This window comes from Rhinoderma darwinii, chromosome 5 (assembly GCF_050947455.1).
Source record: "Rhinoderma darwinii isolate aRhiDar2 chromosome 5, aRhiDar2.hap1, whole genome shotgun sequence".
NCBI lineage: Eukaryota > Metazoa > Chordata > Amphibia > Anura > Rhinodermatidae > Rhinoderma > Rhinoderma darwinii.
Genome location: NC_134691.1, coordinates 56,173,170 through 56,190,702, shown reverse-complemented (window position 1 = coordinate 56,190,702; position 17,533 = coordinate 56,173,170). Strand labels below are relative to the sequence as shown.

The window sequence follows — 17,533 nt, the reverse complement described above, 5'->3', positions numbered from 1 at the left end:
GAGATTGATAGATAGATAGATATGAGATTGATAGATAGATAGATAGATAGATAGATAGATAGATAGATAGATAGATAGATAGATAGATAGATAGATAGATAGATAGATAGATAGATAGATAGATAGATAGATAGATAGATAGATATGAGATTGATAGATAGATAGATATGAGATAGATAGATAGATAGATAGATAGATAGATAGATAGATAGATAGATAGATAGATAGATAGATAGATAGATAGATAGATAGATAGATAGATAGATAGATATGTTTGCAAAATTATTTACTATCATAGTTGCATCAAAATGACTATAGATAGATATTTTCTATGTTTTTTTAAAAAGTTGTTTTCCATTATCACAGTATCACAAGCCAGGGGAAAATAACGGTCATCTTACACAATCTGGGAATTTCTCATATAATTAGACTTTGAACCAGTAATACCCGAGAGCTCGTGTCTGTCAGTACAACAAACTTTCAGAGGGGAATTACCTGACATTCCCTATCGCTGTGACATAGGACAGTCATGAAAACCTATTACTACAGGTGCTAAAAGGTCAAGGTGTATAGGGCAGGAAGATTCACTCTGTATTCCTGGAGCCGGCCTGGCTATAGCCGTCATACTACAACCTTGGAATAAGATCTTATTTTAGTTAACGTAGATGAATAGTTTTTTTTTTTTTTATGTGAACAGTTCACAACAGGAACTGCTGCTTTTCTTTCACTTTCACCTAGTAGACTGCTGTATTACGTGAGGGCTGCAGAGGGAGGGAACTAAGTGCTACAATAGTTCTTCCAGGAAGAAGAACTGACTTATATTGTTACAAATCCCTGATACACGGGACCGTGGCTTAGATAAATAAGGCTACTGATTTACAGGATGATGAGCAGCACCAGCGCCAGCGCCAGCACCAGCAGCAGTCAGGAGCTTGGATCCTTATATCTGGCAGATTGCCCTGGGGAGAACATATGCACAAGGACGGCTAGTATCAGCAGCAACTTACAAGAGATACCATATCACAAGCTTACTGATCTCAAGTTTATTAACAAAGGAGCCTATGGGACTGTACACAGTGCCTTGCACTCTGATTGGAGGACTCATGTTGCTGTAAAGTTTTTCCCAACAGAGCGCCATCTGGTGGACAGGTGAGTGTCATCTAAGAGTCTAAATCAAGGGGTTCACTAACTTTTCTCACTGGGGCTTCAGCTGTTGATATCTAGGCTTCACCAACAGTAAGGAAAAAGGAAGACACCCTCTGAAAAAAGATTGCTCCACACCAAGTTTAATCCATACTCACAGAAGTAACAAGAAAGCCGGAAGGGCGAAACCCAGGGTCGGGCGAGAGTGTTTGGCGTGCCGCCTAGAAATTTTAAAGATTTTTACTTACCTTGATGCTTTTATTTCTTGTTACTTCTGTGAGTATGGATTAAACTTGGCGTGGAGCAATCTTTTTGCAGAGGGTGTTGCACTATGTGTCTTCCTTTTTCCATCTATTAGAGACATAAGATCCTTTTCCTACCAGGAGTTCTTTGAATGTGGAGAGAGACGATAAGGATCTTGGTGGAACTACAAGGATAAGAATTACCATCCACACCCTCATTGGATTGCGGACTGTCCACTGCATTTTTCTGGGAGAGAGCCCATACTGATTGATATTGGACTGTTACCAGTGCCGTCTGAGCGGTAAACTTCACTGTACTTTATAAAAATATTTTCGTTTCAAATTTGTCATTAGACACTAGAACTGTAGCAACATTAACAAATGAATGCCAATACATTGTACCAATCATAGACTAACTTATTATCTCTCTAACCAATCATTATGTGTCAGGTCAACCAAATTATCAGTGTGCCCACTGTATGCCACATTAAGGCCTAATTGTACTTGCAACACCAAATTTCTGTAATAAAATGGCAAAAAATACCTTGCCCTCTGCTGATGTGAGTTTCAGATCTCCCATCTCGATGTTCTGGTGCCTTCTTCTCCCCAGCTGTCAGTGACTTCCCCTTTCAATGACTACACATAGTAGATACAATATCTGTGGTCACTAGCACAGCCAGCCTTAGGGGTATGCAACCAACTTGTTGCATCACTTGTCACTATTGAAGAGGGCACCACTGGGTCTAATGGACAGGGCTCTGAGAGTTTGCACACAAGGTCCTTTACTTGATGCCCACACCTATGCACAGGAAACAGCTACATACCATGGTTTATTGATTGGACATGGAGGCGATTGTCTGATTGTGTTATTTGGATACCTTGTGGCAGTGCTACATTGGCACTGTATTATATGTACACTGTATGATTGTAGTATTTGAGCACTATATGGTACTACAAAAGGGGCTTCAATGGAAGATTCTGCACAGGCCATCACCCAAGTGAAGGATGGTCCTGGTCACTGGTAGTGGCAGTTAGAGTATTTGCTATACATATTCCTGGGTGGCTGATAACAGATATATTCGCATATCATATTGTCATTGTGTGATATATTTCACAGCTGTAGTATTTCCTGTGCTGACTCCCAAATGACTCATGACAGTGCTGCTCCATTATAATGGTTTACTAGAGGACAGTGGAGGATCCCCCGTTCTGGTTAATTAAACTTTTGAGGCAAGTAGAGATTAATTGTTGTCATCGTTTCCTTTCAATGTGCTAAAGAAACGGATCAGTGAAAAATAGAAGTCAACTGTTCGTGTGAACAAAGCCTTTGGGCTCGTCCACACGTAGTGGAATTTCTGCGTATTTTCTGTCTGGAATTGCGGATGGAAAATACGCAGAAGAATACAGTAGCAGCAAAGTGGGTGAGATTTAACATATCTCATACACACGTTGCGTAAAACTTACGACCAGAAATTGATCTGCGGTGCATATTTTTCGTACCGCAGCATGTCCATTCCTGCTGCGGAAAGTGGACTGAATTGCTGCGTTTTTGAGGAGAGAGATCCCCATCTCCCAGCATTGTGAAAGACGCAGCAAAATACGCACCATTTTTTGCAGTAAAAAAAAAGTGGGCATGAGGCCTTACATAATGAACCTCCTACTAAGCGAAGGGGGACGTGACTAGTAGTTTTTATATTTAGTTGAATGGATTAGGATATAGTAGGAATTTTAGAAAGTAGAAGTCTGTTTGTGTAAAAGGTGTTTTTCTGTGGGTTTTTCTTAACCAGAAGAAATGTCAAAACTTGTTTATAGCATCAGGGAGTAGTAATCACATCACAGACCTGAGAACATTCACCTTATACACCGTCTACTAGTGTAATGTAGTGTCCTCTACCTCAGGTAAGGGATTGTCTCCTCCACCATTCACCTCATGTATCTTCTCCTGTGGCCACACTGCAGACGTGGCCTCTACTTCATGCAGTAATACTGTTATAACGCAAATGTGATGTTTGCGGCTTTCTCGTGAGCCCTGGTGTGATGGTGATTTGGGGAGTGTGTGACGTGAGGACTAGGATGAGGACAGGCACTGTGTGTAGCTATCACATGTTACTCTGCTGTATAGGATGGAGCTGGGAGGACACATATAATGCTCTGTTCACATCTGTGCAGAGGCTTCTGGTGCTCTGCTCCAACATACGGGCAGACCAATGAAAACCGGAGCCGCTGGATGCGTCGCATGACAGAAATCAAAGCACCCGACAATTTCCATCAGTTTTCCGTCACACTGTCCGTTGTTTTGCTGGACAAAATAGCACAGCATGCTGCAGAATTTGCAACAGGGCTCCGACGCAGATGTGAACAGAACCTAATAGAGACTCTGGTAAGAGAGGAGCAGCTTTGAACAAAGCGGATATCTTGTAGATGATGATGATTCAGTATGGAGACGGCACTTCTCTCAGCCCCTGATATGTGCAGGTTAATATTTTTCCCTCCCTGTATGAGACCTCCATGTTATCAGCAGGGCAGTTTTAACACGTTGGTGGGCACAATGCAAAGGTGTCATGATGCCTAAATGACCTTGCACACAGTTAAAGGGCTCTCTTTTGTGCTCCACACAATAATATTGCCCCCTTTATGCACCACACAATAGCATACCTCCCGACTTTCAAGTATCGCAGAGGGACAACTAATTTTTTTTTCTTTTAAGGGCATGACCACACATGGCGGAATTCCTCCGCAACTGTCCGCATCAATGCCGCACAGAATCTGCGTTGCAGATTCTGCAGCGGATCTGCACAAAATGTGCAGAAAATTGATGCGGACTGGCCGCTGCGGACTGCAGGAAAAGTGCTTCTCTTCTCCCTATTCAGTGCAGGATAGAGAGAAGGGACAGCACTTTCCCTAGTGAAAGTCAAAGAAATTCATACTTACCGCCCGTTGTCTTGGTGACGCGTCCCTCTTTCGGCATCCGGCCCGACCTCCCTGGATGACGCTCCAGTCCATGTGACCGCTGCAGCCTGTGCTTGGCCTGTGATTGGCTGCAGCCGTCACTTACACTGAAACGTCATCCTGGGAGGCCGGACTGGAGACAGACGCAGGGAGTTCTCGGTAAGTATGAACTTATATTTTTTTTTACAGATACATGTATATTGAGATCGGTAGTCACTGTCCCGGGTGCAGAAACAGTTACTGCCGATCGCGTAACTCTTTCAGCACCCTGGACAGTGACTATTTACAGACGTCTCCTAGCAACGCTCCCGTCATTACGGGAGCCCCATTGACTTCCTCAGTCTGGCTGTAGACCTAGAAATACATAGGTCCAGCCAGAATGAAGAAATGTCATGGTAGTAAAAACAATACGCTCCGCAGCACACATAAGATCTGCGGACTTCATTGCGGAATTTTGACTCTCCATTGAAGTCAATGGAGAAATTCCGCCATGAGTCCGCAACCAGTCCGCCACTGCTCCGCAACAGACAGAGCATGCTGCGGACACCAAATTCCGCTCCGCAGCCTATGCTCCGCAGCGGAATTGTACGCATCGTGTAAACGAACACTGCTAAATTAAAGTGAAAGTCAATGGAGAAACCATGCGTCTAACCCCGCCCATACACACCCAGTTCAGCCCACACAGTATCATGCTCCCATAGAAACCCCACACAATATAATGCCACTATAGCTGCCCCCCACATAGTATAATGCCAAATAGCTTCCCCCCCGCACAGTATAATGCCAAATAGCTGCCCCCGCACAGTATAATGCCCAAACAGATGCCCCATACAGTATAATAACCCCATAGCTGCCTCCATTTAGTATAATGCCCACACAGATGCACCCATACAGTATAATGCCCCATAGTGCCACAATGTCCCTGTAGATAGTGCCACAGTGCCCACTGTAGATAGTGCCCACATAGATGGTGCCAGTGCCCACATAGATGGTGCCAGTGCCCACATACCACCACAGTGCCCACATATAAAGTGCTAGTGCCCAGATATGAAGTGCAAGTGCCCACAGTGCCCATTTAGATGGTGCCCATATAGTTCCTCAGTGCCCATGTATATAGTGCCACATCCCCTTGAAGATAGCGCCACCCTGCCTGTAGATAAAGCTAAACTCCCCCCTGTCGATAGCTCCACCCTGCCTGTAGATAAAGCTAACCCCAATCCCTGTAGATATCTCCATTGGGGCTCCCTCTAGGAGCGGAATCCCCAGTCAGAGCATCAGCCACGCTGTGGAAGGGGATTCCGCTCCAGTAGGAGCCATTGACGTCACTGTCCATATATGGATAGTGATGCCAGGGGCTTCTCCAGGAGCGGAATCCCCGACCAGAGCATCGGCAATGCTCTAGCCGGGGATTCCGCTTCAGGAAGAGCCCCTGACGTCACTGTCCATATATGGATAGTGACCCCAGGGGCTTCACCAGGAGCGAAATCCCTGGCCAAAGTGTCTGCAGCACATTAGCCAGGGATTCCACTTCAGGAAGAGCCCCTGATGTCACTGTCCATATATGGATAGTGCCACAAGGGGCTTCTCCAGGCAATGCTCTATCCGGGGATACCGCTTCAGGAAGAGTCCCTGACGTCACTGTCCATATTTGGATAGTGACCCCAGGGGCTTCTCCAGGAGCGAAATCCCAGGCCAAAGCATCTGCAATGCTCTAGTCAGAGATTCCACTTCAGGAAGAGCCCCTGATGTCACTGTTCATATATGGATTGTGACACCAGGGGCTTCTCCGGGAGCGGAATCCCCGGCCAGTGCGTCTGCAATATATGGACAGTGACATCAAGGGCTGCACCAAAACAGCAGTCCCCAGGCAGAGAGCTTCTTCTTCTCTGGCCTGAGACCCCATAGTTGAATGCTAGAGCAGGGAGCTGACGGTTCCCTGCTTCAGCATTGGATCCTAGGGATACGCAGATACAGTTGAAACTGGGACATACCACCGGCCGCCCGAGACAGCAGGACACAGCCCAGAGTCCGGGACTGTCCCACTGAATAAGGGATGGTTGGGAGGTATGCACAATAATAGTGTACCCTTTTAGATCCCATCTTGTAATAGTTGTGCTCTTAGTGCTTCCCACCACATTAATATTGCCCCATGTACCCCACATAGTAATAAAACACCCCACAGAGTTAATAAACCCCTTTGTGTCCCCCACAGTTATAATGTCCTTTTCCGTGCCTCACAAAATAATAAAAACTTATACTCACCTAACCCTGCACACTGTTGTGCTCACTCGTTGCAGTGCTCTGCTCTGGTGGGCCCCGCCACTGATGCTCCTTCTCCATGGATGCAGCTGTTTGTCAGCTCCTCTGTCCTCCTTCAGTGCTGCCCAGGGCCGGACTGCAACATAAAATCAGTCCTGGCATTTTAAAGCACAGAGGCCCACCTACTGTCCATGCAGTATGTTTGCGCAGTTGTGAGTCCATCCTCAAGATATACAAAAACATTGTACATTGTTTCTGATGCTCCTTGAAATGCTGCCTTCCTTTTGGACTATTCCGATATCTCATAAATCAATAAATCCCACAAAACTGGGCAGTATGTGATTGGCTGAATGTATACACCGGTCATAACTCACATACAGGAACGGTGACTGATTATCCGCTATAAAAATTTTGAGCAGCACAGAAGGAAGACAGCGGGAATGGGACCTACTGGAGATGGTAACAATACTTAGAAATAGACTCTCCCCAATCATATTTGAATTTCTAGGAATAAATAAACTATTGCAGAAATATTAAGAAAATGTGTGTACAATAAATATAATACATTATACACCACCAGGATATATAACGTGTCCATAATTTATTTATGAAATACATTTCAGTCAGTAAAGATAAATTAGATATTATGTAAAGCATATCTCCACTTTTACTGAAAAACAATTAGGGTATGTTCACACGGCAAAAACAGCTCCTGAATTTCAGACGCTTTTGCAAGTACTCGCGTTTTGCGAGGCGTCAATTACGGACGTAATTGGAGCTGTTTTTCAATTGAGTCAATGAAAAACGGCTCCAATTACGTCCCAAGAAGTGTCCTGCACTTGTTTGACGCGGGCGTAATTTTACGCGCCGTCTTATGACAGCGACGTGTATAATGACAGCTCGTCTGCACAGAACATCGTAAGACCCATTGCAAGCAATGGGCAGATGTTTGCCGACGTATTGGAGCCGTCTTTTCAGGCGTAATTCGAGGCGTAAAACGCTTCCATTACGTCTGAAAATAGGTCGTGTGCACATACCCTTATAAAAAAAAACTTGTATTAGCGATTCTGCTTCTAGCTTCAGCACGAACTGTCTATAGTCCGTGCGGCTGGCGGCTCCTAGCTCTGCAGTTAGAGAGAGAGCATACTGCTCATCTTCATGGCTCACGTATGCAGAATGGCAGCCAACGCTATGGAATCCTATAGTGCTGTCAACCGTTCTGCATACAGAAGCCATAGAGATGAGCAGTACGCTCTGTCTCTAACTGCAGAGTTAGGAGCTGCCGGCAGGATAGACTATAGACAATCCGTGCTGCTATTAGAAGCAGAATCGCTAAAACTATTTATTTAGAAAAACTATTATTGTGCACAGTCCTGTACTATAATCGTTTCTCAGTGAAAGTGGAGGTACACTTTAATTATTAGGTGAATGCATTTAAAGGCTACGTACACCTTTGAATGGAATTTTTTTTATTACATCAATGTGTTTTGTATTTTAAGCACTTCTAATTAACTTTAATTTAAAAATAAATAAATAATTACTTTTTACGATTTAGGCTCCATGTATCCTGTATACATAAAAGCTGTATCGTTCTCTGTCAGCCAATTCCGACAGTTCAGCTGAACTGACAGCTCGGCTGAGAACGGGTCCTGGATGTCTCTGACACACAGTATCCACTTACTGTAATATCGATCACATCTAAGTTAGATGTGATCGATATTAAGTGGATCCTGTGCTGCTATATATACTATACACAAGAATAATGCGACCATATATACTGTACACATAAATAATGCCACTAAATACACTGTGCACATGAATAACCTAGGACATTAACTTACAATGTGGTTTATCGGGCTAGGGCATGGTGTCCTTCATTATGACGGGAAAAATAACGCAACAAGTAGCAGTATTTCTTCGGGAAACTGTCTGATTAGCGACCGCTTACAGATAAGCTTGATCAGACACCCAGTGTGAATAGGCTTCAGTTTGTAGTTATAATTAATAAGGACTGTGTAGGTGGCAGCCAACCAGCCCACCCTTCACCAGCCCATCTGGCATTTGCCAGAACTGCCAGATGGCCAGTCCGGCCCTGGTGCTGCCACTTTGCTCCTCACAGGACTCCCTTTATTTCTTGCCTTCTTGCCTTCTTACCCCGTCACTCTGTCCTGTGTCCTCCCACCTTCGAGGCCACACCTACTGCTATCTCCCCGCGTTCTTGACATCCCCACGTCACTCTGCTGGTCTCCGGATCCTCATTATGGGGGAGGAGATTGGGATTGGCTGGTGCTGCCTGCCGGGGCCCTCATGCTTCTCTGCACCGCCCGCAGCATGGAAGTGGGGGTGAGTAATGCTACTCTGCTCTAAGTCTACAACTGTATTCTCATCCAGAGGACACAAATACAGTTAAAAATGGTGCTGCCGTCTGGGAGCCAGTGCACGACCTACGGTATAAAGGTCACTAGTTCCCCTGTCTGTGTATAGAGTCTAGTGTGCTGGATGTGACCTCCATACAGATGGATCATGCAGGCTTTCCCTACATGATGTGATTACTGTCCTGCTGTTCTTGCCTTCTGTATATTTATTATCCATCATAGGGCTGCAGTCTACACTGTAAATCTTCCATCTGCATTTATATCATTTTCATTCAATACTTGAGATAGTGGATGATATAAGCAAAGGGGATTATATGGAGATGTCTATGTTTGTTTTGCACAGTCTGCTAAAACTCTTGGCCATTGCTTATATTAACCCCTTCCTGCTCTGGCCACTTTTGACCTTCCCAACAGAGCCTCATTTTTCAAAGCTGACATTTAATTGTGAAAAACACCAAAATTTTGTGAAAAATTGCAAAAATTTGCATTTTTCTAAATTTAAATGTATCTGCTTGTAAGACAGGCAGTTATACCACACAAAATTGTTGCTAATTAACATCCCCCACGTGTCTACTTTAGATTGGCATTATTTTGTGAACATCCTTTTTTTTTTCTAGGATGTTACAAGCTGCAATTTCTACAGGGGCCAGTTCAGTTGTGAAGTGGCTTTGGGGGCCTTAAATATTATAAACTCCCTATAAGTCCCCACATTTTGAAAACTTCACCCCTCCAAGTATGCAAAACAGCATTTAGAAAGTTTCTTAACCCTTTAGACGTTTCACAGGAATTAAAGCAAAGTGGACGTGAAATGTAATTATTTTTTTTGCAGAAATTAATTTTTAATCCATTTTTGTTTGTAACACAGAAAGTTTTACCAGAGAAACGCAACTCAATATTGATTGCCCAGGCTCTGCAGTAGTTAGAAATATCCCACATGTGGCCCTACTGTGCTTATGGACTGAAGCACCGGCCTCAGAATCAAAGGAGCACCAAGAGGATTTTGCGCCTCCTTTTTATTAGAATATATTTTAGGCACCATGTCAGGTTTGAAGGGCTCTTGCGGTGCCAAAACAGTTGAAATCCCCCAAAAGTGACCCAATTTGGGAAACTACACCTCTCAAGGAAATTATCTAGGGTTATAGTGAGCATTTTGACCCCACAAGTTTATTGCATAAATTATTGGAAGTAGGCCATGAAAATTAAAATCTAAATTTAAAAAAAAATAATTTAGGTTTAGCTAATTTTTTCTCATTTCCATAAGGACTAAAAGAGAAAAAGCACCCCACATATGGTCATAAACGGCTTTTTAAACACACAGTAGGACTCAGAAGGGAAGGGGCATAGTCAGGTGGTATAATAATGGGGTAAAAAAAAAACAATAAGATAATCTATATATGTGTGTTAAACTGTGACACAATCCTTTCTGCACAGGCCGGTGTCGCACTAATAAATGGTCTTTACTTATCCCCCTTTTGGTCCACACTCCGTACCTTTGTAGTTTGGGGAATTTTGCTGGGAAAGCGTTGTCCTGGTATAATACGGGCACCCTCGCTTCCAGCAGATATGTTTGGTTCCTCCCCTTCCAGGTTCCCTTATTTTAGGGCCTTGATAATTCGACTCTTGAAACAGAAGAAATGTTCCCCTCGGGCTGCACAACTGCATATTTTTTATTTCCTGACTTATTGGAGCCTTAACTAATTTTATTTTTTCATAGACGTAGTGGTATGAGGGCTGTTTTTTTTCGAGAGGAGCTATAGTTTTTATAGGTACCATTTGATACATGCGACTTTTTGATAAATTTTTATTCAAATTTTTGTAGGGCAAAGTGACCAAAAACTGAAATTCTGGCATTTGTTTTTAAGTTTTTTCTTACGCCGTTTACCACATGGAATAAATAACATAATATTTTTAAAGGTCAGGCCGTTAGGGACGTGGGGATACCAAATATGTATGGTTTATTTATTTTTTTCAATAATAAAGAACTTGATAAGGGAAAAAGGGCAATTGGGTTTTATTTTATTACTTTAAATATGGCATTCAGTCAAACGTCATATTTTTCAATGCCAGAAAATACATGGATAAATCTGCCCTATTATTCTCTGTGTGGCCTACATGTTATAATAACTTTTTCATTCTTCAGTTGTGTGGTCAAATGGTGCACTGTATTTCATACTATACATTCATACTATACTATACATTCATACTATTCATGCTACCCAACTGCGCAATGAGCGAGTACAGCATGCAGTTTCTTCCAGGAAGCATGAGTAAATGTGGTTGGAGAACAGGGAGGAACAAGAGAGACAGAACACGGTCAACACATAATCCTTAGGGTATGTTCACACGACAGCGTCCGTAATGGCTGAAATTACGGGGATGTTTCCGCCTGAAAACATCCCCGTAATTTCAGCCGTAACGGCATGTGCAGGCGCTTGAACGCCGCGTCCATTACGGACGTAATAGGCGCTGCTGCTGCTATTCATTGGAGTCAATGAATAACGGCTCCAATTACGGCCAAAGAAGTGACAGGTCACTTCTTTGACGCGGGCATCTATTTACGCGCCGTCATTTGACAGCGGCGCGTAAATATACACCTCGTGTGAACAGACAAACGTCTGCCCATTGCTTTCAATGGGCAGATGTTTGTCAACGCTATTGAGGCGCTTTTTTCGGACGTAATTCGGGGCAAAAACGCCCGAATTACGTCCGTAACTAGTGCGTGTGAACATACCCTTAGTGTGCAGCTGGGCTTTTGCAGCCAACCCAAAGGTAGCGTGATATTTTCAGAGTCCTTAGTGTGCTCGCTCAGTTTGTATACACAGTGAAACCAGAAATACAACAAAGACTGCTGGGCAGGTTTATGTTTAACCCCTTAATGACCAGGCCTTTTTGCGCATTAATGGACCAATGATTAGATTTTGTTTTTTCAGGGTCGCATTCCAAGAGTCATAACTTTGTTTTTATTCCATCAACATAGCCATATAAGGGCTTGTTTTATGTGGGACGAGTTGTATTTTTCTATTGCACCATTTTTGGATGGATATAATATATTAACGTTTATTAACTTTATTTCAGGAGAGAATTGAACCTAAACAGCTATTCCAGCATTGTTTTTTGCGTTATAAATTTACGCCGTTTACTATGCTCTGTTACCTTTATTCTATGGGTCGGCTCGATTTCGAGGATAGAAAATATATAAACGTTTTATATGGTTTCCTACGTATGCACAATAAAAACCCCTTTAACAAAAAAATTACTTGTTTTTGCATCGCCGCATTGCAAGAGCCGTAACTTTTTTATTTTTCCGTAGATGTTGCCATACATACAGTATGTTGGCTTGTTTTTTGCAGGACAAGATGTAGTTTTCATTGGGGTACATGGGACTTATTGATTAACTTTCATTTTATTTTTTTTATGGGAGAATGGGAGAAAAAAAGGAATTTTGGCGTTGTTTTTTTTTTGGATGCCGTTCACCCGGCGGTTTAATTAATGTGTTAACTTCATTGTTTGAGTGGTTAGGATTTTGGCGATACCATATATGTGTATGTGTTCCTTTTTTTGACACATTTACTAAATAAAGCCACTTTTTTGGGAAAAAAAAGTGGTTTGATTTTATTTTTACTGTAAGGTTTTTATTCATAAACTTTATTTAACTGTTTTGCTTTTTTCTTTATTTGTGCCACTAGGGGACTTCATTTTGCAATCTTTTGATCGCAGATATAATGCTGTGGTATACTTAGTATACCAAAGCATTATTGCCTGTCAGTGTGCTTCTGGCATGGCCCAATAGGCAGTTGCTGAAGGTAGACCTAGGGGCCTATATAAGTGCTGTTATATAAGTATATACATTCACAACAGAGCAGATTTCTACCTATCTGAACTATGCTGACAATTTGTTCTAAATGCCCAACTGGGCGTTTTTTTTACTTTTGACCAAGTGGGCGTTGTAAAGAGATGTGTATGACGCTGACCAATCAGCGTCATGCGCTACTCTTCATTCATGTCCAGCTGTACTCACAGCACAGCATGATCTCGCGAGATAACGCCGTGCGGTAACTTACTCCCGCAGTAACTTTACCGGAGTGTTGGGAGAATGAACAGACATCGCCTCCAGCCAGATTAGGTAGGAGAGAGGGCACTTTAATATGCTTCAATGTGCATGTGCATAGCTGGTTCATGGAAGTCAATGGGAATGCTCATAGATTCAGAAATTTCCAGGCTAAAATGCCAAATCGGCACATCTTAGTAAAGCACCAGGGTGCCATTTTAAGTGCCTTATAGGGATCACTGCCCACTGATGCGTTTGTTTTTTACAGAAGTAATTGTAAATAATTTTTTTGAAACTCTTCCGCTGAGCAATTGCATTGTATGATATACTTTAGGAAAATCTAGAATTGATACTCAATATTATTACAAAACACTCCTTTGGTTTAGAATAATGTAATAACTGTTTAACCTCATTTTCCCTCTGCAGCCATTTTTTATTTTTTCATATTTGCTTTTTCCTCCCAAACTTTCAAAGCCGTAACTTTATTATTTTTCCATCTATATAGCCATATAAGGGCTGTTTTTTTGCGAAACGAGTTCCAGTTTTTCACTGAAAAATGTATTGTACCATATAATGTACTGGGAGACTGGAAAGAATGTATTTATGGGGTGGAATGGGAAAAAAAGAGTAATTCCTCCATTGTTTTTTGGGTTTTGTTTTGACGGCGTTCACCGTGTGGTAAAAATTACATGTTGACTTTATTCTGTGGGTCAATACGATTACGGCGATACCAAATTTATATAGTTTATGCTATACTACTTTTACAAGAAAAATAAATATTATTCAAAATGTTATTTATTTTTTTTTGTCGCCATATTCTATGAGCTTTAGCTAGCTTTTTTATTTTTCCATTGATGGAGCGGTATGAGGGGTTATTTTTTTTTGTCCGGGGTGAGCTGTAGTTTTTATTGATCTTATTTTAGAATACATAAGACTTTTTGATCACTTTTTATTCCATTTTTTTGTGACCGATGAAGTGACAAAAGAAAAAATAGAAATTTTGTCATTTTAACTGTTAAGGTTTTTTTTTACTGCGTTCACCGGGCAGGTTCAATGATGTTATATTGTAATAATGCTGACATTTATGGATGCGGCTATACCAGTTATGTTGATTTTTTTTTTTTACATGAACTTTTAATATTTATTTTTTTTAGGTGGCATGAACCAGCGATTTGATTGCTTGAACGATATACTTCAATACTGATGTATTGCAGTATATTGTGATTCTTACAGGGGCAGGGCTTAATAGGAGCATAAAGGTGGCATACCTGGGGACCTTCATTTGGCCCCCAAGCTGCCATGTCAACCATAGACACCCTGCAATCGCTTCACTTGGAGAGGCAGTGGGACGTCGGTGGGGGCCACCCTTCCCTTTCTGACGACTTAGATGCCGCAGTAGCTATTGACCACGGAATCTAAGGGGTTAAACGAGCGGCATCCCGCTCGTTGCAGTGAAGCATCAGCTCTTTCATACAGCCGACACACGCAAGTTAGGGAATGGGCTCAGGCCATGAGCCCGCTCCACATTGACCCTCCAAGCCTCCATTGTATATATGCAGATGTCGGGAAAGGGTTGAAAAGCCTAAGGACCATAAAATTCCACCAAACAGCATCGTATTATGGAGCTATTCTACCCTAGAGGCAACGCTTACGAATGCCATTATTTTCTGTTGCAGCCCGTTTATTTCCATATGGAGGTATACAGAGGTACAGTAGAGCTCCATAGACTGCTATGAATGCCATATCACAGCTTTGTACAACTTTGTTGGCTGTTTGGAGCAGTAGTAGGGATGTGTGCATTAGCACTTAGACATAAAGATGCGGAGCGGACACAGCTTTAGTTTTGTCATAAGGGCGGCCCAAGGACATCGTAAAGGTCAGCAGACATTATGTATACCTGTGATTTGTAAAGCTTTTTTAGCTACAGTATTTTACATTTTCTAATAAATGGTCACATATTCTCAAGTACCACTATAATTGTCTCTCAATACTGCTGAGCAGTATGTGGGGCTCCTCTAAGATAATGCCCAAATAACCGAGCTACAGTATATAGCGCCTAAATAATAATCCAATATAGTTCCCCAATAATACAACCGTACACAGCCCAGAAATCAGTGCCATACAATGCACAGCTAACAGCGTTGAGGCCCCAGGTATTGAATCCAAGCATTATAGACAATTGTAATTGCTGTTAATGGTCACAAGGAGGGTGGGGAACTCCTCCTAAATGGTGGAGGCACTATGACATTTGACCCTTTTGGCCTCACTATAATCTGACCCCAATCCTTCACTCCACATGCATTTTCCAGGTTTTATCATTCAGTTGCACACTATTTTATAGTAACCCTGGATACATATCAAGTATCATAAAGCATAAATTTGCCATATACATTTTCTATAAAAACAGAATATTACCAGTCTGTTTTTACATGGTTCAGAAAATCCATCAATCAGATTTCACTTTATTAGCTATTTTACAGTAATTGTACCACTGAGACTTATTTAGGCAGGTTTGGGCTATCCTAATGCACCAGTTTTACTTTGATTTCCAACTAGTTATGCATTATAATCCATAAATTAACTATATTTCTCTGTGTTCTGTTATGACGCTAAATGGTGTTTTCAGAGTGTGACACTGATCACATATTTCTAGGTTAGCAAGCATTCACATCAGCGTTTTTTTCCACTACGGTATTATTTCTGCAAAAGAATGGAAACTTTACGGAACGGAGACAGCCGGAAACCATTTGCAACTGGAGCATTACCATTGATATCGTAATTCAACTGGAAGCTGTGGTTTCCGTTTGTCTTTCCATTAATGGTTTCCTCCTATGGAAAGGTTTAATGGAACCCAACGCTGATGTGAATGAGGCCTTAGACATACATCTGCTCCTGACCAGTCGCTGTGTCTGGTATTGCAATAAAGCACTATTCAAGTGAGTTGGAAACAGTCAACAAGCTTGTCAATACAAACATCTCTATAATTCACTGAGAGGTTGAATTATAGAAACTGTATAGTGCCGAGTCTAAAACTAAACTTACCAGAATGCAAACTACAAGAGAAAATGAATTAACCTTCAATGTAGGTTAGTGTAAACTGGTGACCAATGCTGAATGTAACATAGTAACATAGTTTAAAAAAAAGTTGATAAACGACACACGTCAGTTTAGAGCAACTTATTATTCTACACTGTTGATCCAGAGGAAGGCAAAAATCCCCATGAGGTAGAAGCCAATTTTGTTGAACTTAGGGGAAAAATTTCTTCCTATGAATATGGCAATTAGAATAAATCCCAGGATCGACGACCCATCTACAGTAATCTAGTAAAGTTTTAGTACACTTAAGAAAAGGCATCTAGGTCTCTTTTAAACTCTTAGTGAATTCACCATGACAACTTCCTCTGGAAGAGAGTTCCATAGTCTCACTGCTCTTACAGTAAAGATGTAATGAAGGGGGTAAGGAAACAGACAAGTGAGCCCTAATCTACCCGCCACTCAGTCCCTGCCTACTTGCAACGACCCGCCCTAGGCGACGGGGTACAACTGGGCGACGGTCCCTACACTCAATAAGTGAACGACAGACAAACAGACAAGGGAACACAGAACCTAAGGGAAACGGGGCAGTTGCCCACGGCAACACCTTGAGCAACAAGAGTAGTAAACGAGCCGAGTCAAACCAGGAGAGTACGAGGTGCCAAACGCAGAGCAGGAGAGTAGTGAACAAGCCGAGTCAAACCAGGAGAGCACGAGGTACCAAACGCAGAGCAGGAGAGTAGTCAACAAGCCAGGGTCAATACGAAGCAGGGACAAATAGTACAAGAAGCTGCAGCAGGGCCAGGAAACCAACAGAGAAGAATCACAAGCAAGGAGGAACAGGAAAGGCAGGTATAAATAGACAGTGGGCGGGAGCTAGCTCCGTCTGGCCAGGCTGCGATAGGCTCTCCCACTCCTAAGCCTGCCATCCTGAGTGGTGGAAGATGGAGTCAGTCTCACAGACCTAGAAGCAGGTGCAGACTGATTACCTATGGGCGTAGATAAAGAAGCTGTGCCTGGCAGATCCTTTACAGTACCCCCCCTTTTATGAGGGGCCACCGGACCCTTTCTAAGTGGACCTGGTTTATTGGGGAAACTAAGGTGGAACCTCCTGACCAATATCCCAGCGTGAACATCCCGGGCGGGTACCCACGTCCTCTCCTCAGGCCCGTATCCTCTCCAATGGACCAGGTACTGGAGGGAGCCTTGGACCATCCTGCTGTCCACAATCTTGGCCACCTCGAATTCTACCCCCTCAGGGGTGAGAACAGGGACCGGAGGTTTCCTCGAGGGAGCCAAGGACGGGGAGCAGCGTTTAAGGAGGGAGGAATGAAACACGTCGTGTACACGAAAAGATGGGGGCAACTCCAGTGGGAAGGAGACAGGATTGAGGACTTCAATGACCTTGTACGGCCCTATAAACCGGGGAGCAAACTTCTTGGACGGGACTTTCAGGCGCAAATTTTTTGACGATAGCCACACCA

The 17,533-nt window shown here is 42.7% G+C and overlaps 1 protein-coding gene across 1 annotated transcript in view; it reads left to right on the top strand.

The window, feature by feature from the left end:
• The first annotated feature begins 779 nt into the window (after window positions 1-779).
• Window positions 780-17,533, top strand: part of RIPK2 (receptor interacting serine/threonine kinase 2) — a 66,467-nt gene continuing 49,713 nt past the window's right edge. Inside the window, exon 1 of the mRNA XM_075828073.1 lies at window positions 780-1,149. Within this exon, the coding sequence (XP_075684188.1) occupies window positions 884-1,149 (266 nt within the window). The 5' untranslated portion in view covers window positions 780-883. The remainder of the gene's footprint in view (window positions 1,150-17,533) is intronic.